This window comes from Dasypus novemcinctus, chromosome 31 (assembly GCF_030445035.2).
Source record: "Dasypus novemcinctus isolate mDasNov1 chromosome 31, mDasNov1.1.hap2, whole genome shotgun sequence".
Lineage (NCBI taxonomy): Eukaryota > Metazoa > Chordata > Mammalia > Cingulata > Dasypodidae > Dasypus > Dasypus novemcinctus.
Window position 1 is genome coordinate 33877637 of NC_080703.1, and position 27885 is coordinate 33905521.

Below are 27885 nucleotides of genomic sequence, written 5' to 3' on the forward strand. Positions count from 1 at the left end.
AAAAGCCCATGACCAGATAGCTTTATTGGTGAATTTTACCAAACATTCCAAGAAGAATTAACACAAAGTCCTGCTCAAACTCTTGCAAAAAATTCAAAAGGATGGGAAACGGACTTTGGCCCAGTGGTTAGGGCGTCCGTCTACCACATGGGAGGTCCGCGGTTCAAGCCCCAGGCCTCCTTAACCCGTGTGGAGCTGGCCCATGCACAGTGCTGATGCGCGCAAGGAGTGCCGTGCTACACAGGGGTGTCCCCCGCTTAGGGGAGCCCCACGCGCAAGGAGTGCACCCATAAGGAGAGCCGCCCAGTGCCAAGGAGGGAGCAGCCTGCCGAGGAATGGCGCCGCCCACACTTCCCGTGCCGCTGACAACAGAAGCGGACAAAGAAACAAGACGCAGCAAAAAGACACAGAAAACAGAAAACCGGGGGAGGGGAGGGGAATTAAATGAATAAAAATAAATCTTTAAAAAAAAAAAAAGAAAGAAAAAAAAATTCAAAAGGAGGACACATTCCACAACTCATTCTATGAGGCAAACATCACCCTAACACCAAAGCAAGATAAGATACCACAAGAAAAGAAAAATATAATCAATATCCCCTATGACTACAAAAATCCTCAACATTATGCAAGGAAACCAATTCCAACAGCACATTAAAAGAATTATGCACCAGGGAAGAGGATGTGGCTCAAGTGATTGGGCTCCCATCTACCACATGGGAGGTCTGTGGTTTGGTTCCCAGTGCCTCCTGCTAAAGAAGACAGTGAGTTGGCACGACGGACAAGCACAGCAAGCTGACATGACAAGATGATGCAACAAGAGACACAAGAGGAAAAACAACAAGAGACACAACAAAGTAGGGAATGGAGGTGGCTTAAGCAATTTAATGCCTCCCACTCACATTGGAGGTCCTGGGTTCAGTTCCTTGTACCTGCTAAAGAAACAAAGAAGACTAACAAACACAGCAAGTGCAAACAATGAGGGGGTGGAAAAAATAAATAAATAAACTCTTTAAAAAAAAAGAATTATGCACTGGAATCAAGTGAGATTTATCCCAGGCATGTAAGGGGGCTTCATTAAATAAGAAAATCAATTAATTAAGTACTCCTCATTAATAGAATGAAGGGGGGGGAGAGACATCAACAGCATTTGGCGCAGAAAAGGCATTTGATAATATCCAACACCCCTTCTTGATGAAAACACTTAGGAAACTAGGCATAGAAGGAAATGTCCTCAACATGATAAAGTGCATATGTGAGAAGTCCACAGCTAATATACTCAATTGTGGAAGACTGAAACCTTTCTCTCTAAGATCAGAGACAAGACAAGAATGCCACCTCTCACCACTGTTATTCAACATTGTTCTAAGTAGTTCTATCCAGGTCAGTTAGGCAAGAAAAAGAAATCAAAGGAATGCAGAGTGGAAAAGAAAAGGTAAAACTTTCCCTATAGATAGAAAATCATGAAAAATTCACAACAGAACTACTAGAGCTGACAAACTCAACAAAGTCAAGGGGTTCCAGAAAATTATGCAAACCATATTTTTTAAAACTCCCATTTTCAATAGCAACTGCAAGAATCAAATATCTAGGAATAAATTTAACCGAGGATGTAAAGGACTCATATGAAAAATTATAAAACATTGCTAAAAGAAATCAATGAAAACCTAAATAAATAGAAGGACATTCTTTGTTCATAGACAGGAAGATTAAATATTGTCATTTCTACCCAAAGTGATTTATGAATTCAATGAAATCCCAATCATAATTCTAAAAGCCTTCTTTGAAGAAATGGAAAAGCCAGTCATCAAATTTACATTGAAGTGTAAGGGGTCCCAAATTTTTAAAACTATCTCAAAAAAGAAAAAGTTAGAGGGCTCATACTACCTAGTCTTCCAACTTATTACAAAGTTACAATAGTTAAAAATACATGGTACTGTTACAAGGACAGACAGACTTACAGACCAATGTAATAGAATTAAGAGATTAGAAACAGACCCTAACATCTATGACCAACTGATTTTTTTATAATATTTTATTTTGTTTAAGTATAAAAGACATACATGAACATACATAAACAATAAGTGTATAGTAAAAGTTGTAAACTTACAAAATAAACATGCGTAACATCACATAGGGGTCCCATACATCATCCCTTCACCAACACCTTGCATTGTTGTGATTCATTTGTTACAAACTATGAAAAAGCATCATCAAAGTATTACTTACTACCTGTAGTTCATGTCGTACATTTGGTGTATCTTTGTCCAAAACCTACCCTATTTTGATATATTTTTATTAAAGCGGTTGTGAACTTACAAAACAACCATGCACATGTGTAGAATTCCCATACAACACCCTTCACCAACACACATACTGTGGTGGAATATTTTTTTATGGATTATGAGATAATATCATCAGACTATTATCACAAACATGACCCATAGGGTACATTTGGCACACGTTTTCCATACCCACCCCCTCATTATCAGCACAGTACATCTTTGGCATTGATGTAAGAATATTAAAGTATTGCTGTTAACCACAGTCCATAGGTCACTCCAGTTGTGTTTTTCCCATGCTTCTCCACATTTCCTCCATCCTGCAATAGTGATGTACATCTGCTCTAGCTCATAGAAGGACACTCTTGCATCTGTACCATCAACCACAATTCTCATCCACCTCTGGGTCCACTGTGTTATTCAGTCCCTAGATTATTCTCTAGCTTTCTTTCAGTGGACATTTACATCCCTAGACTACCCTTTTCAGCAACTATTCCATTCATAAGCCAGCTGCTACTCACTATAATTTGTAACCATCAACTCTATCCATTTTATAGTCAAGTTAATTAAAACTTCTACATACACTAAGCATCAGTACTCCTTTTCAGCCCTCCTCTTATCTCCTTACAACCTATACTCTAGGTTTTATCTCCATGCATTTATTCTTCATATTTAGTTCATGTTAATGAGACCATGCAATATTTGTCCCTTTGTGTCTGCCTTACTTCACTTAGCATAATGTCTTTAAGATTCATCCATGTTATCATGTGTGTCCCAATTTTATTTCTTCTTACTACAGCATAGTATTCCATTGTATGTAGATACCACATTTTGTTTATCTGTTCATTGGTTGATCTGTTCATTCATTGGATTGTTTCCATCTTTTGGCAATCGTGAATAATGCCGCTATGAACATCAGTGTGTAGATCTCTGTTCAAGTCACAGTTTTCAGTTCTTCTGGATATATTCCTAGTAGAGGAATTACTGAATCATATGACTGTTCTATATTTAGCTTCCTGAGGAATCTCCAAACTGTCTTCCACAAAGGCTGCACCATTTTACAATCCCACCAACAGTGAAGGAGTGTTCCTATTTCTACACATCCTCTCCAGCACTTATTTTCTTTTTTTTTTTTTTTTTAGTAATGGCCATTCCACATGGGGTGAGATATCATCTCATTTTTGTTTTGATTTTCATTTCCCTAATAGCTAGTGAAAATGAACATTTTTTCATGTGCCTTTTGGCCATTTGTGTTTCCTCTTTGGAAAAATATCTGTTTAACTCTTTCACCCATTTTTTATTGGATTGCTTGCTTTTAAATTGTTGAGTTGTATAATCTCTTAATATAGGATGGATATCAAACCCTTATTGGATATGTGGTTTCCAAATATTTTCTCCCATTGTGTGGGCTGCCTCTTCACCTTTTTTTTTCTTTTTTCTTATTTGTTTATTTTATTTTATTTTTTATTTTTAAAGAAGCTTTAGATTACATAAATATTATGTAAAAATTATAAGGAATTCCCATAGGTCCCACTCCCTCTCCCCACACACACATATACTTTCCCATATCAACAACATCCTTCATTAGTTTGGTACATTTATTACAATTAATGAACACATATTGAAACATTGCTGCTAACCATGGATTACAGTTTACATTGTAGTTTATACTGTGTCCCATACAGTTCTGTAGGTTATGACAAAATATATAATGGCCTGTATCCATCACTGCAGTGTCATGCAGGAAAACTCCATTGTCTTCTTGATTAAGTCCTTTGAATCATAAAAGTGTTTAAATTTGAGGAGGTCACATTTATACATGTTTTCTTTTGTTGCTTGTGCTTTCAGTGTAAGGTTTAAGAATGCACCACCTACCACCAAGTCTTGAAAATGTTTTCCTAGGTATTCTTTTAGATTTATGGCTCATATTTTTATATTTAGGTCTTTGATTTATTTCAAGTTAATTTTTGCTTACAGTGTGAGATAGGGATCCTCCTTCTTTCTTTTGGTTATCGATATCTAGTTCTTGCAGCACCATTTGTTGAATAAACAGTTCTGCCCAAGCTGGGTTGGTTTGACAGGCTTGTCAAAAATCACTTGACCATAGATGTGAGGGAATATTCCGAAACATCTATTTATTTTCATTGGTCTATGTCTATCTTTATGCCAATACCATTCTGTTTTTACCACCTTAGCTAGGTAACATGATTTAAAGAAGTAAGAGTTCTCCAACTTCATTTTTCCTTTTTAAGATGGTTCTGGCTATTCGGAGCCCCTTAACCCTTCCAAATAAATTTGATAATTGTGCTTTCCATTTGTTTAAAAAATACTGGTGGAATTTTTATTGGGATTGCTTTGAATCTGTATATCAATTTTGGTAGAATTGACATCTTAATGATATTTAGTCTTCTAATCCATGAGCATGGAATATTCTTCCAATTATTTAGGTCTTTTTTTTTATTTCTTTTAACGTATTGTAGTTTTCTGAATACAAGTGCTTTACATCCTTGGTTACGTTTATTCCTAAATATTTGATTCTTTCAGTTACTATTGTAAATGAAATTTTTTTATCGTATAGAAACACCACTGATTTTTGCATATTGATCTTGTATCCTGACACTCTACTGAAATTGTTTGTTAGCTCTAGAGATTTGTTGTAGATTTTTGAGGACTTTCTAGACATAGTATCCTATCATCTGTGAATAATGAAAGTTTTGCTTCTTCCTTTCCAATTTGGATGCCTTTTATTTCTTTTTCTTGCCTGATTGCTCTATCTAGAACCTCTAGCACTATATTGAACAATATATAATATCTCAGTGGGAAAGCTTTCAGGCTTTCATGATTAAATATAATGTTAGCTGTGGGTTTTTCATATAAGGCCCTTATCATGTTGAGAAAGTGTCCTTCAATCCCTATATTTTGTAGTATTTTTATCGAGAAATGATGCTGTATTTTGCCAAATGCCTGTTCTGCGTCAATTGATAGGATTCTATGTTATTTCTTCTTTGATGTATTAATGTGGTATATTACATGGATTGATTTTCTTGTGTTGAACCACCCTTGCATGCCTTGTATAAAACTCATTTGAGGGAAACTGACTTGGCCCAGTGGTTAGGGCGTCCGTCTACCACATGGGAGGTCCGCGGTTCAAACCCTGGGCCTCCTTGACCCATGTGGAGCTGGCCCATGCGCAGTGCTGATGCACGCAAGGAGTGCCATGCCACACAGGGTGTCCTCCACGTAGGGGAGCCCCACGCGCAAGGAGTGTGCCCCGTAAGGAGAGCCGCCCAGCACGAAAGAAAGTGCAGCCTGCCCAGGAATGGCGCCGCCCACACTTCCCGTGCTGCTGACGACAACAGAAGCGGACAAAGAAACAAGACGCAGCAAATAGACACAGAGAACAGACAACCAGGGGAGGGGGGGAATTAAATAAATAAATAAATCTTAAAAAAAAAACCATTTGATCATGATGAATAATTCTTTTAATGTGCTGTTGGATTTGATTAGCAAGTATTTTGTTGAGGATTTTTGCATTCTTTTTTTTAATTTTGTTTTTATTTCTTTCTCTCCCCCACCACACCCCAGTTGTCTGCTCTCTGTGTCCATTCACTGTGTTTTCTTCTGTGGCCGCTTCCATCCTTATCAGTGGCACTGGGGATCTGTTTCTTTTTGTTGCATCATCTTGTTGTGTCAGTTCTCTGTGTGTGCGGCACCATTCCTGGGCAGGCTGCACTTTCTTTCGTCCTGGGCAGCTCTCCTTATGGGGCGCACTCCTTGTGCATGGGGCTCCCCTATGCAGGGGACACCCCTGTGTGGCACGGCACTCCTTGTGCATGGGGCTCCCCTATGCAGGGGACACCCCTGTGTGGCACAGCACTCCTTGCACACATCAGCACTGCTCACGGGCCAGCTCCACACAGTTCAAGGTGGTCCTGGGTTTGAACTGCGGACCTCCATGTGGTAGGCAGACACTCTATCCATTGGGCCAATTCCGCTTCCTGAAATTTGCATTCTTATTCATTAGCAGAATGGTTCTGTAACTTTCTTTTTTCATAATATCTTTATCTGACTTTGATATTCGGGTGATACTGGCTTCATAGAATGAGTTTGGTAGTGTTCCTTCTTGTTCAATTTTTTGGAAGAGCTTGAGTAAGATTGGTATTAAACCCTCTTTGAATGCTTGCCAGAACTCACCTGTGAAACTGTCTGGTCCTGGGCTTTTCATTTTGGGGAGCTGCTTGATAACTGTTTCAATCTCTTTACTTGTGATTGGTTTGTTGAGGTCTTGTCTTTCTTGTAGGGTAAGTGCCAAGTCTACTCAATGGAGAAAGAATAGTCTCTTCAACAAATGGTGCTAGGAAAACTGGATATCATATACAAAAGAACCACAGTGGGCCCCTGCCTCACACCATATACAAAAAAGGAACTCAAAATGGATCAAAGACCTAAATATAACAGCCAATACTATACAACTCCTAAAAGAAAACATAAGGAATCATCTTCAGGACATTGTGTCAGGCAATGATTTTTTAGGCTTTACACTTGAAGCACAAGCAACAAAAGGAAAAACAAATAAATGGTACTTCATAAAAATTAAATCTTGTGCATCAGAGGACTTCATCATGAAAGTAAAAGGACAGGAGGGGGAGAAAATATTTAGAAACCACATATCCAATAAGGGTTTAACATCCAGAATATATAAAGAAATCCTGCAACTCAACAACAAAAACACAAAAATAAAAAAAAATTTTAATGGGCAAAAGACTTGAATGACCTTTCTGGCCAGTAAGTGCATGAAAAGATGCTCAGCATTATTAGCCATTAAAGAAATGCTAATTAAAACCACAATGAAATATCATTTCACACCCACTAGGATGACTACTATTTAAAAAATGGAGAATAGCAAATGTTGGCGAGGATATGGAGAAATAGGAACATTCATTCATTGTTGGTGGGAATGTAAAATTGTGCAGCCACTGTACAAGACAGTTTGTCTGTTCCTCAGAAAGCTAAGTATAGAGTTGCCATATGACCCAGCAATCCCACTTCTATGTATATACTCAAAAGAATTGAAACAGCTATTTGCACACAGCTATCCATAGTGACATCATTCACAATTACCAAAAGGTAGAAGCAACCCAAATGGCCATCAACAGGTGACTAAATAAACAAAATGTGGTATATACAGATGGAATGCTTAGGCTCATGTGTCACCTTGACCAGGTAATGGTGCCCAGTTGTTTGGTAAAGGAAGCACTTCCCTATTTGTTACTGTGAGGGCATTCCATGGATGGAAATCATCAGTGATTTGGTTGCATCTATGACCGATTACATCTACAATCAACTGAGGAGACTGCCTTCAGCCATGAGAGAAGTCACATCCAATAAATTTGAAGCTTTAAAAAAGAAGTGATTATTTTAGCAGTCAAAAGAGAGAATTTCCATCTCTAGTCCAGCCAGCCAGCTTCTCCTGGGGAATTCATCAAAAACCTCCCTCATTTCCCAACCTGCAGTCTGCCCTGTAGAATTTGGACATGTGCATCCTCACATTTGCATGAGACAATTGTATAACATCTCATAATATTTATAGATATCTCTAGTCAGTTCCATTTCCCTTGAGACCAATACAACTTACAGAACACAAATTGTATAATATCACAGATAGGAAATAATTAGAATAAGCAAATTCATAGGAACATAAACTAGAATGAAGATTACCAGGAACCTTGTTGGAGGTAGTGAATGGGAAATTAATTACTAATTGGTACAGAGTTTGCATTGGGGCCAACAGAAAAGTTTCAATAATGAATGGTGGTGATAGTAGCACAACATCGCAAATGTAATTAATACCATTGACTTATATATTTGAAGTGGTTAAAAGGGGAAATTTTAGATTTTATATATATATATGTATGTATGTTACTAGGATTTTTAAAATATAAAATCCATAGGATTATACAACAGAAGCAATCACCCTATATAAACTATAGGTTGTAATTAATAGTAAATCATAATAGCATTGTTTCATCAACTGTGACAAAGTTACCACACTAATGCAAAGTGTTAATAATAGGGAAAACTGTGTGTGGAGGGAGGCTTCTGGAAAAATCAGTATTTTCTATATGGGTTTCCTGTAAACCTACAACTTGCATAAAATAAAATTTTAAAAATATGGTAAGAAGATGATCTGAGGTTAAAAAAAAAAAAAGTATTAAATACCCGGTCTTCTGATTTTACAAATGCGTGGGAAGGCCTTGAACCCAGTGTATACCAAGAAGCCAAGATTATTGCTTGTTGCATGATTTGGAGTACAAATATGTAATATTTTTCACTTCCATATGCCAGGTCCCTCTGAGAATCTTTTTTTCTTAATTGCTGTAAACAACAACATGGAAAAACCTTGAAAACCTTATGCTAAGTCTAACTCACCAGTCACAAGACCACATATATGAATCCATTTGTAGGAAATGGCCAGAAGAGGCAAATCCATAGTGACAGAAAGTAGACGACTGGTTACCTGTGGAGGGAGTGGTGCGGATGGAAGGAATGGGGCATAGCTTCTAAAGGTATACGGTTTCCCTTTGGTGCGATGAAAATGTTCTAACATTTATCATGGTGATAATTTCACAACTCTGTGAATATACTAAAAAACCATTGATTCTACACTTTTTAAAAAAAAAAAGCATTGATTCTAAACTTTAAATAAGAGTATTTTGGTCTATGAACTATGTCTTAATAAAGCTGTTGTAACGAAGGGTAAAAGAAGTAACATTTTGCTGTGTCAATCTATTTTATATGCAAAATAATACTTAGCAATTAATCAGACATTGTTCAGTGTCTCCTAAAAAAAATCTCCATGTACTCTGTTGGACAAGCAGTTGGTGTTTGCTTTTATAAAAATATGCTTGATTAAGTGGTAGCATAATTTAGTGGCCTAAAAATAATGCATTTGAGCAAGTAAGAACTGGGGAAATTTTGGACTATCACATATTATGGATCATAATTGTTTGCTGGGGATTTTTTTTTTTAATATTTATTTCTCTCCCCCCACCCCATTGTCTACTCTCTGTGTCCATTCGCTGTGTGTTCTTCTGTGACCCCTTCCATCCTCATCAGCGGCACCGGGAATCTGTGTTTCTTTTTCTTGCATCATCTTGTGTCAGCTCTCCGTGTGTACGGTGTCACTCCTGGGCAGGCTGCACTTTCTTTCGCGCTGAGCGGCTCTCCTTGTGGGGCGCACTCCTTGCGCATGGGGCTCCCCTACGCGGGGACATCCCTGTATGGCACGGCACTCCTTGCGGGCATCAGCACTGCGCATGGGCCAGCTCCACACAGGTCAAGGAGGCCCGGGGTTTGAACCGCGGACCTCCCATGTGGTAGGCAGACGCCCTATCCACTGGGCCAAGTTCGTTTCCCTGCTGGGGATTATTAACATTCTTTACAAGTCCCCTGGGGCAACTTGCAGGTGCAGTTCCTCAGTATAGCTTCCAGGGGTTGTTTCTCTCATATTTGACAAGCGTCATAGAACCCAATACTGACAGTATGTCATCCATTTAGGTAGCACTGCGTCATCATTTGCCTTAGCTGGGTATATTGGCCAGCATGTGATTCATTTGGTGGGAATGCAAAAGGAAGAAGATGGAGACACTGAAATTAGAGGAGCAAGAAATGGTGAAGTTCTCTAGGAAAACTGATTAGAATGTGTATTGCCAACTCTATTCAGTAACCTTCCGAGAATCCCCACCTACGTATTCATGATGTGTGGGATCTTATTCCAGGATGGAAGTTATTTCATGATGAATAATGGACTTGGGCATCATGATAGGTGTGTCGCTGCCTGTGGTTACTGTTTTGAATAATTAAGATGGTTCAGAATTAATATTTTAAACAAAATTAAAAGGTGGGGGGTGCGCTAGGATGATCATGTAAGCAACTGCCACCAGTTTAAGCAGATGTTTCATAGAAGGTTTGATGATGTTAATAAACATATTTAACCGCCCATTCATCCACCCAACTGAAAAGAAAATGGGAAGAAATGAGAGCAAAGCAAACCACCCATCATACTAGCAGTCCATTCACTGATGGATTATCATTGGATTCCAGAGTTCACAAGGACCTTAAAGGTCAAACAGTCCAACAGTCTCCATGGATTGTACAGGGAGGAGAAAATCTTCTGTGCCTATGGTATTAATAGGCTGAGGCTCTCACGGCCCGGTAAAGATCCTATCCTCAGGGCTAATCCATTCTTATGCGTGTAAACCTATTGTAAGTGGGACCTTCTTTTCATTAGGTTACTTCAGTAGGGTGTAACAGGGTGGGTCTTAATCCTCTTTTTTTTTTAAGATTTATTTATTTATTTCTCTCCCCTTCCCCCACCCCCCACCCCGGTTGTCTGTTCTCTGTGTCTATTTGCTACGTCTTCTTTGTCTGCTTCTGTTTTTGTCAGTAGCATGGGAATCTGTGTTTCTTTTTGTTGCGTCATCTTGTTGTGTCAGCTCTCCGTGTGTGCGGCGCCTCTCCTGGGCAGGCTGCACTTTTTTCATGCTGGGTGGCTCTCCTTACGGGGTGCACTCCTTGCGCATGGGGTTCCCCTATGCAGGGGACACCCCTGAGTGGCAGGGCACTCCTTGTGCGCATCAGCACTGCACATGGGCCAGCTCCACACGGGTCAAGGAGGCCCGGGGTTTGAACCACGGACCTCCCATGTGGTAGACGGATGCCCTAACCACTGGGCCAAGTCCGCCACCTCTTTTTTTTTTTTTAAAGATTTATTTTTTATTTATTTCTCTCTCCCCTTCCCTGCCTCCCCCATTATCTGCTCTCTATGTCCATCCGTTGTGTGTTCTTCTGTGTCCACTTGCATTCTTGTCAGTGGCACCAGGAATCTATGTCTCTTTTTTGTTGCATCATTTTGCTGTGTCAGCTCTCTGTGTGTGCAGTGCCACTCCTGCATAGGCTGCACTACTTTCATGCGGGGTGGCTCTCCTTATGGGGCGCACTCCTTGCACATGGGGCTCCCCTACGCGGGGGCGCCCCTGCGTGTCACAGCACTCCTTGCATGCATCAGCACTGCTCATGGGCCAGCTTCACATGGGTAAAGGAAGCCCTGGGTTTGAACCCTGGACCTACCATGTGGTAGACGGATGCTCTATCAATTGAGTCACATCCACTTCCCTTAATCCTCTTAATGGACTCCTTTATAAGTGGGATGAAGACAGAAACCCACAGGAGCAGAGAGAGAAAACCACAAAGAGGCGAAGGCCTGAAATCAATGAAATCCAGGAGGGAGGAAGCCAGCAACTAAAGTAACAGAACCCCTAAGAAAGGGGGAGACCAGAGGATGCCTCCATGTGCTGGTCTTTGGGGAGTAAGCATCATGATGATACCTTGATTTGGACGCGTTCATGACCTCAAAGCTGTAAGCTTGCAACCTAAATAAATCGTCATCATCAAGGCCCCCCCGTTTCTGGTCTGTCACTTTCAGCAGCTTTTAGCAAACTGAAACAATACCTTATGGCCAAAGCCAAAAGATAAAGGAGGCAGGTAATGGTTACCTATGGTGAGATGTGGTCAGTGAAGGTGAGCTACCTGCTTCATCCCAACCCTGGCCAAAGGTCTTGGCCCCACCCTTGTGGTCACTCCCAAGGCACTGTCCCTCAAGCAACCCAAGTATCCAACTATGTTGCAGTTGGTTCCCACACATGAGATTAGAGGGTCTTTCTCTCTTTCTGACATCTGCACCTGATACCAAGAACTCAAATGTCTGCTTAGTCAACTAGACTACATTTAGGCATGAGGTCAAGATGTAGCTTTCCTGACAGCGCTGATATGTATATTCCATCTGCCTTTACAAGGACAGTCTTAGTTTAATCACTGGGTTACTTTGTTGTTTAAAAATTACTATTTTTATAAGTATGTGTCAGTGCACACACATGTGCCTATACTGCCACACTCATAGTAATTTAAGATGAACAGAACAAAAAAAAATGCTATAATGGTATGTCTGGGTAGTGAATTTACAGGTAATTTTATCTTCTGCTAATCTTTCCAGTTTTTCTAAGATGAATTGCTTTCTACATTGAAAACTATTTGTATAGTTTTTTACTTTAAAAATTGGACTCAAAAACAATTGGACATTGTTTTTTATTCCTAAGGACTGACAATTTTGGTCCATCAGTAAATTCTGGCTAAGACCGGAGCATCTTTGACTTTTCACTTTGTCAATCTCCCTACCCCACCCCAGTTATACACTTTTGGAAAGTAGGTAGTTTGGTGGGCACAGAGCCATCGGGATTTTTTCATTTTGACTCCTCAAAGCTATTTGGAATGAATTGATTCCTGAGTTTTCCTGTAGACTTTACTAGTATTTCTTATCAAATTTGAACCACAAGGAATATGAGTTACCTAGAAATTGTGCTAAACAAGCATGGGATTTGGGGTCTGTGACCATGTAAGGTGGAACTATAACAAGCAAGCAGCAGCTATTTTGAGTGTAATGCACAGTGGTTTACAAAGCTCAAAGGAGAAATTTGAGCAAGTTGTATAAAATGTAAACCTCAGACCTCTGCTTTCGGGGATGGTGCCTCAGTCGGTCTTGCCTGAACAAGAAAAGTAATCATTTCCTATTTGTGGGAACATGGCATTGCCCTTTAGCTCTCCTTAGTCCTGTGTCCAACGTTGTATTAAATCTAGAGATGAGAGGAGAGCCAAAGAAACTGGCACCAAAACTGCTTGATTAGTGAGCATGCAGCTTCCAGATCAGTAGGTCTTGGATGAGCTTGAATGTGAGGAATTTCCGTGGAACTGGGAGAGTCTTGATTTCTTTGCCAAAGAGCAAGCCTCCTAATGCAGTTCCATGAGGCTAGAAGTGTGGGCCCCTGTGTCTGTTGATACATTACCACCTCTTGCAGAAACCCTTGTCGAGATCTGTAGCCTTCACAGGCACACTTCCAGCCTGCCCCTCTCTAGGTTGCAGGTCTAACCCTTCTCCCTTACGTTCTCCTCAATTGGCCAAGAGCAGCCTTTTTAAATTTTTTTATTCGACTCACAACCTAAAAATTTCCCCCCTTTAGCCACATTCAAATATGTATTTCAGTGCTGTTCATTACGTGAACAATGTTGAATAGTGACCCTTTTGATAAACTATAATGCCCTTCTTCCAGGGTGCTGGGCACTGGGGTTTTAGGATGAACGATGTAATCCTTCCCCCTTAGCTGGAACCTTGCACGCCTATAGTGGACCTGTGGTTATGGTCTACGGGAAGAAAAAGTTTGCAGGTAGTTATAATGCAGATAATAAAGGCCAACTCTGGAGGAAGCACAAGGAGCAGTGGAAACACTCGACCCAGACTAGGTGGGGAGTGAGGGACTGGAAGCTTCTCAGAGTTTCCCCCCTGAGATCCACGGGTGATCCTGGCCATAGCCCTGTCCTAGTGCTGACCACATTATATGCAAATCATCTATTATTGTCTCATTTTCTCCACTAGACTGAAACCTCCTCTGAGAATTAAAACTTAGACATCTTTGGTTCCTTGCACAGTGTTTGGCACATAGTAGATGCATATAAATGTCCTCTTTTCTTTCCTTTTTTTTTAATAACAGTATAATTCACATATCATAAAAGTCATCCATTTCAAGAGTACACATCAGTGGTTTTTAGTATATTCAGAATTGTGCAAACATTACCACTCTCCAATTCCAGAACTTTTTCATCATCCCAAAAAGAAAGGCGCCCTAGCAACAATTACTCTACCTTCTGTCTCTATGGAGTTGCCTCTTCTGGGCATTTCCTATAGATGGAATCATACACAATTTGGCCTTTTGTGTCTAGCTTCTTTCATTTAGCAGAATTTTTCAGTATTCTAACATGTTGTAGCATGTATCAGTACTTCATTCCTTTTCATGGATGAATAATATTCCATTTATGGAAATACCACATTTTGTTCACCCATTCATCAGCTGATGGCATTTGGGTTGTTTCATTTTTTGGCCATTATAATGCTGCTATGAACATTCATATACAAGCTTTCATCGGACGTGTAGTTTCAATTCCCTTACATATATTCCTAGGCATGATATCACTAGGTCATATGGTAACTCTGAGCTTAACTCTTTGAGGAACTGCCAAACCGTTTTCCAAATCATCCGAACAATTTTACATTCCCACCAGCAATGTACAAGGGTACCAATTTCTCCACATTCTAACCAATATTTATTATTGTTTTTTGTTTGTTATAGCTGTCCTAGTGGGCGTGATGTAGTATTACATTGTGGTTTTGATTTGTATTTCCCTAAAGACTAATGATGTTGAGCATCTTTTCATGTTACCTCCTTCACTTTCCCCTCTTTCTCTCATTGAGAAATGACCAGGGCTGGAGAAAGAGAATTCAGTTGCTTCTACATAATGCTTTTCAAGGAAGAAACTATGTCATCCTCAGTTTAATATTCTCAGAACCTAGCACATGCTGGGCACCTAGTAGCTGTGAAATAAATGTTTGCTAAAATCATGCATGGAAGAATGATTGAATGAACACACAAATGGTTCCATTTCACTTTTTTCTTTCTGCTCAGATCCCTCCCCAAATTATCTTTTAAAAATGTTTTGAAAACCTTGAAATGAACTCAACAGATGAATCACGAGTTGCAGGTGCAAAAGTAAACTAAGAAAAGCTGTGATATTTTAAAAGATAATCCTGTTCATTACCAAATCACACTTTGAAAATCGTTCTATCTCCTACCCAAGAAAGAACATTTTGCTTAAGTCTAAGCAAAGTAATTTCTAAGAAATTGTGAAAAAGATTCATTTTCTTCTTTTCCTTATGGCTTTTTTTCTGACAAGCAAGCCCTCAGTGACCTAGTTTAATAAAAGATCTATGAAAATGTCAAGACAAAACATACAATAAAGTGAACCCTCATTTCAGCCTAGCTAATTTCATTGAAGCTGGTAATCGTCAATGCTCAGTCAGTGAACTAAGGGGCAGTGGTCAGGGCGAGAAAGTATGATTTTGATCACCCAGCCTCTTCCTTCTCCGAATCTGATCAAATCATGCCTTCTTTTGATTTTTGGCTTTATCTAAATGATGTGTGTCTGCAGTAAACTGTTGACACCTGTGAAACTGAATTAGCCCTTTGGAGTCAGTTTCTTGTGCATCAACACCAGTCAAAGGCACAAAGCCAATGGGAAATTAGGCTGATTCTGTTTTGGGTTTTAAACGTTGGCTTCCTGGGTCAAGGAAGTTAAACTAATAAACCAAAAACAAGCTAATAAAGAGACTTACAATATTTGGATTATGTTGTTTTCTTAATAAATAGAACTCTATTATTTCACGTTACCCAATATTGTTATGTTTCATAATTTCACAAGTTTACCTAACTTTTTTTGGGTGGCCCTATGCCTTCTACTTAAAGTCAATTCTCTATTTTTAGAAAAAGACCAGCATCACTTACACATGTGGACTAGAAGTTAGGAATCCTGGGTTTTCGTCTCTGCTCTGAATTTCTAGTGTGACCCTGAGGAAGCTAAAGAAGGTTTCCTCACCTTAAAAGTACTGGCTCTCCCAGGACATTTCCAGTTATCAAGTTCTCTGAATTTATTAAATGATGCCTTGATGCTGAAGTGGATCAAGTCTCCTAAGAACAAGTCCTGAAATAAGCCTTGTGAAAGAGATTGTGTCATCCGGAATTCGGAGCACTTCCGGCATCTGGGAGCCTGGCCTCCCCTGTGGCTGCATTCCCCTCCCTCTCCCACCTGCACCCCAAGAGTGAGCATATGTATTTCTAAGGATCCTGAAATCCTGGGGCTGATGTTATCTGTCTAGGTGGAGATCCTTATTGCCTGGTTCCAGTAAGTCTCTTCTGCCGTCTGCTCTTGGCAAACCAGTTTTGTCTTTGGCCTCCTGACCTTAGCTATGGTGTGTCCTTGATGTTAACATGCCCTTGTTTTTTCACAATTGTCTTTTTTCCTCCTTCACAGGGTACATACCCAGTTACTTAGACAAGGACGAGCTGTGTGTAGTATGTGGTGACAAAGCCACCGGCTATCACTACCGCTGCATCACATGTGAAGGCTGCAAGGTAAATGCCCTGGGGCCCTGTGCTCAGCTCAGCTCTGCTCCCATCCCAGGGCTCTCCAGGAGTACAATGTGACCTTGGAGGTCAAATTCTGAACAAACCCCAACATTCATGGCCCACGATCATCCCGCTGTCCGGTGTCACTCTTCATGCTTAACTGATTTTTTTTCCAAATCAAAAAATAACTAAATGAATTTTTGCAAGAATGGGATCAGTACCTGCCATCATTACCACCTGTTGTTGTTAAAACAGAAAGAAAATAATACAATGAAAAAGATAATGGAACTCTCACTTGGTGTTTAAAATATGTAGATAGGTTATGTTATCATCCCAAGAAATAACTGTTTCTCCTCCTGTTTTATTACAGTGTTTGAAGAGACAGTTTTGTGGGTTTTTTGGGGGTTTTTTTTGCACTGTTAATCTGCATGAATACGCTCACTTTTAAGAGTCCCATCAGGGAATATCCTTGAGACTACTTAAACTCACTTATGCTCTGAAATTATCCAAATTGGCTTTCTGCCCAGCCTGCAGTCAGTAAGTAAATTCTGGTCATCCATCAGCTAATTTTATATTCTACAGACCCATCTGCAGGAGATATTTGACAAGAGTATACGAGCGATCAACAGTTAGTTCATTTCCCGAAAGCGGGTTTAAATTTGCCTCTTTATCATCTTCATCGTCAAAATTAAGATGAGCTTTCTGGCAAAATAACTTTTGGCCCAACAACCCAGCCTAGATAATAAAGTCTACTATAAAGGTAAATAAAGCCAAGCCCAGTGCTACATCCCAGAATCCAGCCGATGTTTTATAAAGGAGAAAGTATTTAAAGTCTGGAAAGGAATTTTTTTTCCTTTTTTTTTTCCTTGTTGTATTTTAAACTAAATTATCACAAGATTTAAACCCCCATGCAAGAATTGTATTAAAATTTATAAAATAAGGGGCGCAGATGGAGCTCAGTGGTTGAGCATCTGCTTCCCAGGTACGAGGTGCTAGGTTCAATCCCGGGTACCTCCTTTAAAAAAAAAAGTTAATCTAAAATCTATAAAACAATTCCATCTCCCCTCCTCCCTCTCCCTCCCTAACCTCTTCCCCTCTCCAGCCTCTCCTCCAGGCACCCCCTTTCCTCCCACCCTTGACCCCGAGCACCTCCAGTTCAGACCAAGTAACAGGGTTTTCTATGAAAATTCCCTACTTTTTGTGCATGAAATTAGCAAACACTTAGCAAAACCCTACTAGAAATGTTGCGATGATAACCCACCAGTTCTTAAAGTCCCCACGGCCTTCTGTCTGCAAGCTATTGCTCAGAATATGGATGCAATGCGTTCTCATTCCCCCAGACCCATTGATCTGGAATTGGTAATGCTTTCCAAAGACAGGGCTCAGGGTGGCCATCTATGGGGGAAAAATCTTTTAAGGAGTTGAACACAGTTCATTACAAATAAGTCCTGGCTCTTCATTAATTAGGACACACAGAACATCTCTCGAAAGGACATTTTTATTGGCTTGATTTGGAAGTAATAAAATTGCATTACTGCAGATACAGTCTCTCATTCCAAAAGCTCCGTATGCAAGCTGGTCTTTTTTGCAAATTAGCCCCAATTCATAAGGCTTTACCTGCCTGATTATGCAGCATTGAGATTCTTTTTAAATCCGTTTCTGGTGGTAAATTTTGAATTCTGGGAGGCATGCTAATGAAAATTCCATTTGATACTTAACCCTCAACGTGACTCTAAGATTGAATAGGCTTTACAGGGGACTTAATGCACTATTAGCAATTGACTTAATCAAAGGGAGAATCAAATCTATTACCCATGTCCCCATCACTTATGTTTCCATGATGATCAAGAACCCACAAGCCTCTTTCTCTAGAAGCAAGATCATCACACAGCATGTTTGGAGCCCAGTGTAGCTGTGGCTTTCTCAGAACTCAGGTTGCACGAAGGGAGATTTCTCAGCTTCGGTGCCTCCCTCTCAGATTGGAATCCTGTTTCCAAACCTGTTACTCCATTGCTAAAACCAGAAAGGAACTTTTCCTAGGGTGGTTACACAGACTCATTCACTGTAATGACAAAGAACATTGGGAAAATACACGAGATTTTTTCAAATGAAACAGTTTATAACAGTGGCCGAAGATGCAAAAGGTTATACTCCACATAGTTTATTCAAACCTGAATTCAAACCCTTTTCTACCCCATATTTTTAATGTGTATGGAACGAATCATGTTTGCCCTAAAGACAGTGAAAATCTTTTGGAGGTGTTTTCTCCGTTGAGATATGTGGTGTTCATGTGTGTTCTATGGAAAGAATGTTGATACTTTCCCACTTTTAAAAGCATTTTAACAACTGCCCAAACATTGAATTAGCTTCTTTTCACACCAACTAGTGCAGCTTCTCGAATCAAACTAAGATATGGATCCAGATCTTCTTAGAATGCAATGTAGCATATCTGGCGCTGATTTATAAAAGCAAGATGTCCAGTTATCAAAAAATAATCAACGAAATATAATATGTCCTTATTCATTCCCTGGGACATCTCTTTTGTCACCTAATAGAGTCTATAAATTCACTTCTAAAAGGGTTTTCTTTTTTATAAGTTGACATTTTAAATGTCGCCTATTAATGTTCATTTCCAAGAGTTAAATTTTGTCACACTTTAAAAGTTACCGACCTAGCATATTTACACACTCCAATGAAATTGCTCATGATCCTGTGTAAAATATGCTTTCATTGCAACTTAACCACCATCTTAAAAGGGATTTTGCCCATGAGGTGCCCAGTAAAAGTCATTGGAGGAAGGACACAGAAAAGATGGCACCATGGATACCGCAGCTCTTTTTTTTTTAAAATAAGCAAATTCATTTTCTTATTCATTCCATTAAAAAATCCATAGTGAAACCTTTTTGGACCGATGGGTGCTACCCTTTGGTCTGGCATGCCACACCTCGTTCTCTCTTTCGTGTTTTCTGACCCATCAGTGTGCTCTCCACCCCTGGATTGTGAGTCAGTAGCAGCAGAGCGTGAGTAAGGAAAGGGTCTACCCAACTTCAGCTGGACTGGCCTTTCCTCTCCTTAGAGCAGCAGGCAGCATTCTCATTGGCTATCTCAGACTTTGGTTTGCCACATCTAGGAAAGCTTTGCCTCCTCTAGAGGAGATATGCTACCCACCCCACTCTTCTTGACATACATCTTGCCAGGAGTCTCTGGGTTTCTGTTACCCTCCAGGCAAGGGCAGCCTTTGAAGGTGGATGGGACAGAGGCCAGTGGAGGTAAATGGGAAGGCTCACAGGCAAGCTGGTTTTTCACCCTTGAGGCACGCCCTGACCTTCATGAATTGACACCCAGGGACATACTGCTAACATCTCAGACATCTGCTCCATGTGTGATTTAGTGCATCACCAGCAGTCAAATTCATGGATTCAAGTTTCTAAGTATGCAACACCCAAACATTTTTCTGTTTGAACCTGAACAATTGGAACAGTAAGAAATTCGCACACATGCCCCCAAATCAAGTCCGTTAACTTCCATAATTGCTGGCATTTTCCATTTTCTTTTGCTTTGCCCAAGGTAAAATCCCTATCTTTGACCTTTTAATTATAAGGAAGAGCTCTTTAGCATATGTAAGTCAGGAATATGCAAGTGTATGTAAGTATTTACACGAGCAAGGTCAAGGAAAATCAAAGTAGGTAGTTAAAATTTGGGCTTAATCTAGGTCAAATGATATTTCCGTCCCACCATTTCTCTGACAAAGTTAGAGACTCCTTTTAAGGTTTTATGAAGAACACCCTTCAAATCTTGTTTCACCTTGCCTCAACTGAAACAAGTAGAACTTACATTTTTTTGAGGGGTAAGTGGGAGAGTACTATTTATAATCTGTTCACCTTAAACATGTAAATATTACAGTAAAATTGGCTTAAGTTTATAGCATTTAATCAGTTAAGTAAATAATATTTGGCTTCCTACTGCTAGATTCCTGGCTGAGTTCCAGCATGTACTTGCCTTGTGATCTTGGGCAAGTGATTTAACCTATGTGAGTCTTAGTTTTTCAATGGACCGTGGAGGTATGATGCTTACCTGCCTTCAAAGGGTGTAGGGAAGCGCATCTATGGCACTTTTTAGGGTGCCCCTCACAAAAAGTGTTAGCTGCATAATGATTCCTACAATACAGAAGTACAGCTGCCAAGACTTGAGGATCATGTCGCCAGAAAGATTCTAGAATAATACACCCTCGAGAATGTTGTCTACGTCTCCCAAGTCTGGAATTCAGTAGTGTCCTTAGAGACCTTTGCAGTGGCATTCTCCAGAATATTCTTGTACTGGCCATGGTCATCTCAAGTCAAAAACAAGGATTGAGGGAAGCGGATGTCACTCAAGCCGTTGCGCTCCTACCACATAGGAGGTCCCAGGTTCAGTTCCCAGCCACCTGGACAGGACGAGCAAGACAGCAAGCTGGCATGACGGGCTGGCATGGCAAGCTGACACAACAAAGCGACACAAGGAGGAAAACACAATGAGAGATACAACAAGGCAGGGAGCAGAAGCGGCTTAAATGATTAGGTGCCTCCCTCCCACATGGGAGGTCCCTGGTTTGGTTTCAATGCCTCCCAAGGGGAGGACAGGCACACAACAGACACAGCGAGTGCAAACAATGGGGAGGGGAGGGGAGAGTAAATAAAGAGATAAATCTTTTAAAAATAACAAAGATTAAATTAAATCCCCAAAGAGAGTTCATTCATCCATTTAATTATTAAATGATTAAATAATTAGTAAAGTATGAGTGCAAAGCTCTTTTTTTCCCCAGTATCAAGTAGCAAACTTCTTCATAGCTTAACTTAGCAATGTAATTATGCGACCCCATGAAACAAAATAATGTAATTTATTGTTCAGTGTTTAGAAAAAAACAAAAGCAAGCACTAGATGATCACATTAGCCTCTTTTCTTTGGCTAAATGCCAAAATGCATAGCCTCTATAGTCCTATGAGACCCCCTTCAACTCAGATTTAGAATTCTTTAGATTCCTTTTGGCCCAAAAGTCCTATATTTGAATAGATAAAGCTAGAATTTCATACATGGGTAAAGTCCAAAACAATTCCTCTGATAGTTATGTAGTAACAAAATTCTGGAGTCTTTCATTTCTAGAAAGTATGAAACTGTTGTCTTGGGTCTTTCTTTTTCCTGTAGGGTTTCTTTAGAAGAACCATTCAGAAAAATCTCCATCCATCCTATTCCTGTAAATATGAAGGAAAATGTGTCATAGACAAAGTGACACGAAATCAGTGTCAGGAATGTCGCTTTAAAAAATGCATCTATGTTGGCATGGCAACAGATTGTAAGTAGATCTTCATTTGCTTCTTATTCACGGAGGGTTGATTGGGGAAGGGTTTGGTTCAAGGAAATCAACCTAGCAGGGAAGAAAGCAGGAATACATATGGGGGCAGAGGGGAGCTACATTGCTTTCCCAAAGATCACTCATTCCCCACTCCCAGGCATGCCCTAAAGAGGAGGCAGGAGCGCCTGCTGGTTGATTTTCATCCCAGAGAACTCCTTTATTTTCCCCCCCTTGCCAGCTCCTAACTCTCAGAGGACCCAGATGATGGGCGAGGGAAAGCAGTTAAATTATCCCTACCATGTTTGCAGGACTCATTGGTTAGCAGCACTCCTCTCGCAGCCAGACTGCAAATGCGCGCTCTTGCCCATTCACCTTGATAAGGTATAATTTTTACACACACCATTCATGTGGTGAGACTCATGGGCTGGTCCTAATTTTCAAAAACAAGAGACAGGAATTCATTTTATGGACATTTTTAGAGACGGGGCCCACTGGCAGAAAACAGTGTGTGCAGAAATTTCTGAAGAATGTGAAGCTGAGTGCGATTGCATGAGTCATCTGCAGTTGGCTGTTTGCTGTATTTTTAGCCATAAAGATATTCCAAGCTGAATTAGTCCTTCCCAGTGTTGAAAACGCCGTAGCACATGGTAGTGAGATTAACCCTTGGTGTCTCCTCCCCTCACCCTGTGCGAGGAGATTTACACCAGTCACTTCAAGTAATCTAATGAAAACGATAATCCGGGAGCAGGTGTGGCTCAAGCAGTTGAGCACCTGCATCTCACTTGGGAGGTCCCGGGTTCAGTTCCTAGTGCCTCCTTAAAAAAAAAGAAGAAAAGCCAACTCAGGGGAGCCAATGTGGCTCAGTGGTTTGAGTGCCAGTTTCCAATGTATGAGATCCCAGGCCCCAAGTACCTCAAAAAAAATAAATAATAATATGATGATGATGATGATGGCAGTCAGAATGTGTGGCCTCCCTTTTGCCAAATATCAGTGTTGTTGATTTCTATGGGCATAAATTTTTAGCATATCAGTGAGAGATTACAACTTTTATTTTTTTTAAAAAGGGGGGGGACAAAAGAAAAAGAGATAGAAATAGAGAAAAGAAAGAAAATGAAGGAGAGAGAGAAGGTAGGAAAGAAGGAGCAGGGAGGGAAGAAAGGAGAGAGGGAAATGCAATGAGGATTTTTCCTGATGAAAGGAAATAATCACAGCATACATTTTTGTGATAAATAGGATTCTCTCAACTATGATAGAACAAGGAATCTGTAAATATCTTGATTTACCCAGGAAGTCTTTGAAAATGGGGAGGGGTTGTTTCAGAGTCTTAATCAGGGAATCTTGGGTTAATCTCTACCTCTGGGATACTTAAAGACTTTTAATCCTGTTCAGAAATATTCCTGATAAGAATATGTGAAAATGATTGACCTAGAACCAAATGCTTAGAGGTGTCACTGTAATGAATGTTGTTATGAAGTATTCATTTCATCATTTTATTGAGAAGTTCAAGATATGAATGTTCAAGAGATTTTAAAATTCCGTGATAATCTAGTCTCTGAGGAGATAATTTTGAATGCACCTGACTTGTTTGTGAGGCATTAGAAGAGCTCAAACGTTGTAAGCAGAGAAGAAGCTTCAGCTCAAGTCTGAGATCTGCCCATTTACTAGCTGTGTGACCTACTGATGGGGCCTCAGGTTCACCTTCTGTAAAAAGACCCCCTTCCTGATGGGGTTGTTTTCCTGTCACGTGCATCACCTGCCATGCTGGAAGCATTGAAAAATGGGAGCTATGTGTTTTTACCCCTTCCTCTTCTCCCTGTAATAAGTAAATCAAATGACTTAACAGAATTGATTTATACTTTCCACATTGTAAACTTTCACGTGACTTTGAGTACTCAGTCAAATCTAGATGCTCTGGGGTCTAACCATTCCATTCATGGACTAGCTGGGACCTTGTTCCCCTCCTGCTGCCATGTCTGTTTTTTCCTTTTCCTTCTAGGTCACACTTTTGTTAGGAAATGATGGTCCTAGGACAGTGACTCCACTTGGTGTTGTATTAAATAGAACTAGAGCCAGGAGTCCTGGGTCATGCATTGGCTCTGCCCTGAACTTGTGGTGTGACTTCGGGCAAGCCACAGCCTCTCTGAATCAACTTCCTCCCCTGTGAAAGGAGAGACTTGGACTAGATAATATGTAAAGTCCCTTCTGGTTCTAAAATACTTTGACTCCATGGGGTAAAAAACTTTGACTCCATGGGGTAAAACATGACCCTTTCCATTCCACCGAGAGTTACTAAAAGTCTGGCGTAATGGTTTATTTTAGATACGAACCACAGAAGTGTAGGCATTTTGTTACCGGCCATTCTTGTTTCCCTTTTGCATTAATGATAAAATATTGCAACTGCCATCACTGAGCACTTATGGTATACCATATGCATTATTGCATTCAGAACCCAATGAGGGAGGAGTTGTTGGTCCCATTTTATAGATGAAGAAATGAAAGCAAGCTTCCAACGCCTAATTCGCCAGAGTCACACAGCTGGAACTTGGTAGTGTCAAGATTATACCCAAGTGCTTCTAGATTCCAGAGCCTGGGCTCTTCAAGCACCCACCAATTAAGGGTTGACCAGGGAGAAAGTAATGCAAGTGAGAGCCTGTGAAACCCAGGTGGGCCCAGTCACGTTCAAATTAGCCCTTAATGGAACCACAAAGAGTTGGGGTCCTTGTTCCTCTGTGGAGTGGATCGGGAGCCTTCCACTTCCCACTCTAGAATGTCCGTTTAACCTGAAATTCTCATAACTAAGAGCCATTTGGGAGGAAGAGAGAAGGAGCAGCAGCCTCTGAGAGTGAATTAAGATGACTGGCCAGACATGTGTTGGTGATCCATGGCTGGTATTGGGTCTCACTTCTCTCTGCTTCACTCTTCAGAGCCACCTTCCGTGGAGTTGGAAGGCCCAACTCAGGGTTTGTTGGGAAAAGCAGAACGGGCTTTAGGAGTTTGGCTCTGGGGCTCCATGTTGAGCAATGGCTGGTCCACGGCAATTCACTCTCGGTGGGAGCCAGCACCCCCAGTGTGATTCCACGCCCCACGGGACCCGCCGAGCCCTCCGCGTGGCAGCAGTGCCACAGCTGAGGCTGCGCGACACGCGGTCTACCACGTGTCTTGGGAGTATTTGTGTGTTTGGTCTCTTCTTCCTCTCCCTCCCAGTGGTGCTGGACGACAGCAAGCGTCTGGCGAAGCGGAAGCTGATCGAGGAGAACAGAGAGAAGAGGCGGCGGGAAGAGCTGCAGAAGTCCATCGGGCACAAGCCGGAGCCCACCGACGAGGAGTGGGAGCTCATCAAAACCGTCACCGAGGCCCACGTGGCCACCAACGCCCAAGGCAGCCACTGGAAGCAGAAACGGAAATTCCTGGTAAGGCCCTGCAGCACGCACCGCCGACCTCAGTTCATTGTCCCCTCCCCATGGCCCATGTCTCCACCCCATGGGGTGCTGGTGTCATAGACCCCAGTCTAGTGATATTGAAACTGCATCTCTGAGGCACCAAGTAAGTGGCGGAGCCAGAATTTGAACCCAGGTCTGTATGAGAACAAAGGCCATTCCTCCCATCTGCCATGTGATATTCACTGAATTACTGAGCAGTTCCTTAGGCCACGTCATCTCGGTTGGCTTTTGCTCTTTAACAAAGACCAGCCCCAGACCAACTAATGAGTCAAATGCTTGACTTGCCTGTTTTTAATGCCTATTTCTTGCCTCAGATGCTCAATCTATTCATGCCTATTCCCCTAACTCCCTCCAAAATATCCCTTTTCATATAACCCCTAAGATGAAGTGTCCCATACAACAAATATATTTTTTATGTCAGTAGAAATCAAAATTTTTAACTTAAGAAAAAATGGGCTCGAGCCCAGGAAGACAATGGGAATGAGGAGTTGGTAGAGGGTATAGAGAAAACAGGCCTTTCCAGAAGGCTCAGAACACTGGTGTTTAGTGTATTTGTAGGCTTAAGGTTGTGAAAGCCCTTCCCATTTCTTTCTCATTCGGACCGCAAATGCTTTGCAGTAGACTGGGGTTACAAAGCCCATTTACAGGTATGGGAGCCAAGTCCACGGCCTTAAGTGGCTTGCCCAAGATCGCACATCTAGAAAGTGACTGAGTGGCCCAAAAGCCAGCTCAGGTCTTCTGGTTCCACGTTTAGACTCTGTGCCTGACCCACCAGACGGACTATCTGCTCCCCTGCCCCCCATAGATGTCTGACAATCTAAAACACTGAACCTGCTCTTAGATTATGATGTGAACCCCCTTTTGAGTACCTACTGAGCCCTGACGTCAGATATTCTGGAGGGCTTTTTTTACCCCTAAGTTACATTAGAATTTCCATCAGAGCAGGAAGGTAGCGTGGTATTATCAGCTATGTTCATCAAGCATTCAGATGGGGTAGATTTTTTTCCATTGTTAAAACAACCTAAAACAACCATGAAGGAACTTCTTTGGAATTTCCTCTGAAGCCACGTGCCCACAAACAACTCTTTTCGTTGTCAGTGAAGTGGATTTCATGCCCTTTGTTGATGGGTTCCTCTAATAGTCATGCTGGCAAACACTTACCATGTGCCCAGAACTATTCTAAGTGCTCTACATAGATTAACTCTATGCCAACCAGGTAGGAGTGTGCTGTTAATATCTCCATTTTACACATGCAGGAACCAAGGCAGAGAAGTTGAGTGAATGCCCAAGCTGCCACAGCTAGTAAGAGGTGGGGACAGGTACCCCCCAGCTCAGATCCATGCTCTTAACCACTGCTCTGTGCAACTTCACCACCAGCACAAACCCAAAACACTTCCAAAAGACAGGAGCCCTTTCGGGGGCCAAGAGCGGGGGAAGGTAGCCTCTTAGTGCCTTCCCCTTGCATTCTCACCCCCATTCTGGTCTATCTCCCAGGAGCCTGGGAAACACTAATTCTGGATACAGCCATTCTAACACAATATACTTGAGGCAAAACAAGATAGAGTCCCTTCCCTGAATGAGTCAACTATAAATGGGCTTTTGGAAACCACATCCAGGCTGGGGCACTGCCCTCTGACTTCAGAGCAGTGACCAGGCTGAAGTCCATGAGTGGAGGAAGATGCAGACCGTGTCCTAGCCTCGTCTTAGGGAATTTTTAATTTGTATTTTCTTTACTTCCCAGAGAGAAGCGGTACTAGCCTAATCAAGTCAGTTCCAGAGGTCACTTAGATGCTGCTCGCAGCCTCTAAGGAGTGTTTTCTTTTGTGTAACAGGCACTCATTGGGAAGTGTGGTAGGGAGACTACTGCCTTCCCACCGATGTCCATTTCCTTGGCCCTGAAACCTGTAAAGACGTTGCTACTTGGTGTCTTAGTCTCCCAGGGCCACCACAGCAGATCACCACAAACTGGGTGGCTTAAAACGACAGACATTTGTCTCACACTCCTGGAGACCAGCAGTCTGAACTGAAGGTGGCAACGGGGCCCTGCGCCCCTGAAGTCTGTAGAGGTGAAAGCATCCCACCTTGCCCCTTGCTGGCTTCTGGCAGTGCCGGGCAGCCCTTTGAGCTCCTTGGCTCTGGCTTCTGCCTCCACGTCCCCAGGGTCCTCTCCCTGGGTCTGCCTGAGGACAGCCTTCCCCTGCTTCTCTGAAAAGAGCAAGAAAACACTCTTCCCTGAGCCGCCAGAAAGGACCCCGGCCCTGCCAACACCTTGGCTTTCACCCAGAGTAGACACCCAGCACTGTAAGATAATAAATCTGCATCGTTTTAAGCCACTAAGTTTGTGGTAATTTGTTACCGTGGTAATAGGAAACTAGTACAAGCAGCTCTTCTGTTCCAGGAAGTGGATAAACTAGCCCTAGTCCCTGGAGCTTACATTGCAAAGGAGGGAGACAGGCCATAAAGGTTAACAAATAAGAAAAATGCAGGTGGTGGTGAAGTGCAATGAAGGAAATAGACAACATGATGGAACAGAGTGAGTGAGAATGGAAAGTGAGAGAGAGACTTCACTTCCTCCAAATGGCCATCAGGGAAGGCCATTCGAACTGAGCCTGAAAGCTGAGAAACCAACTCCATATGGGAACACGTAATCAAATCTCTCCATGTCTCGTGGTCTCTTCAGCAAAGACAGCACACGACTATTCATTAGAACCATCCTTGAGGTCCATATCTTCAGTTCAAAGGCTGCTCATGCTTTCATTGTCCATATCATC

The 27885-nt window shown here is 41.4% G+C and overlaps 1 protein-coding gene across 14 annotated transcripts in view; it reads left to right on the forward strand.

Moving 5' to 3' along the window:
- THRB (thyroid hormone receptor beta) overlaps positions 1-27885 on the forward strand; it is a 468309-nt gene that overhangs the window by 407399 nt on the left and 33025 nt on the right. For all 14 annotated transcript variants that reach the window (XM_058290895.2, XM_058290897.2, XM_058290890.2 and 11 more), the window contains 3 exons: positions 16251-16351; positions 21527-21674; positions 24879-25084. In XM_058290895.2, the coding sequence (XP_058146878.1) occupies positions 16251-16351; positions 21527-21674; positions 24879-25084 (455 nt within the window). The remainder of the gene's footprint in view (positions 1-16250; positions 16352-21526; positions 21675-24878; positions 25085-27885) is intronic.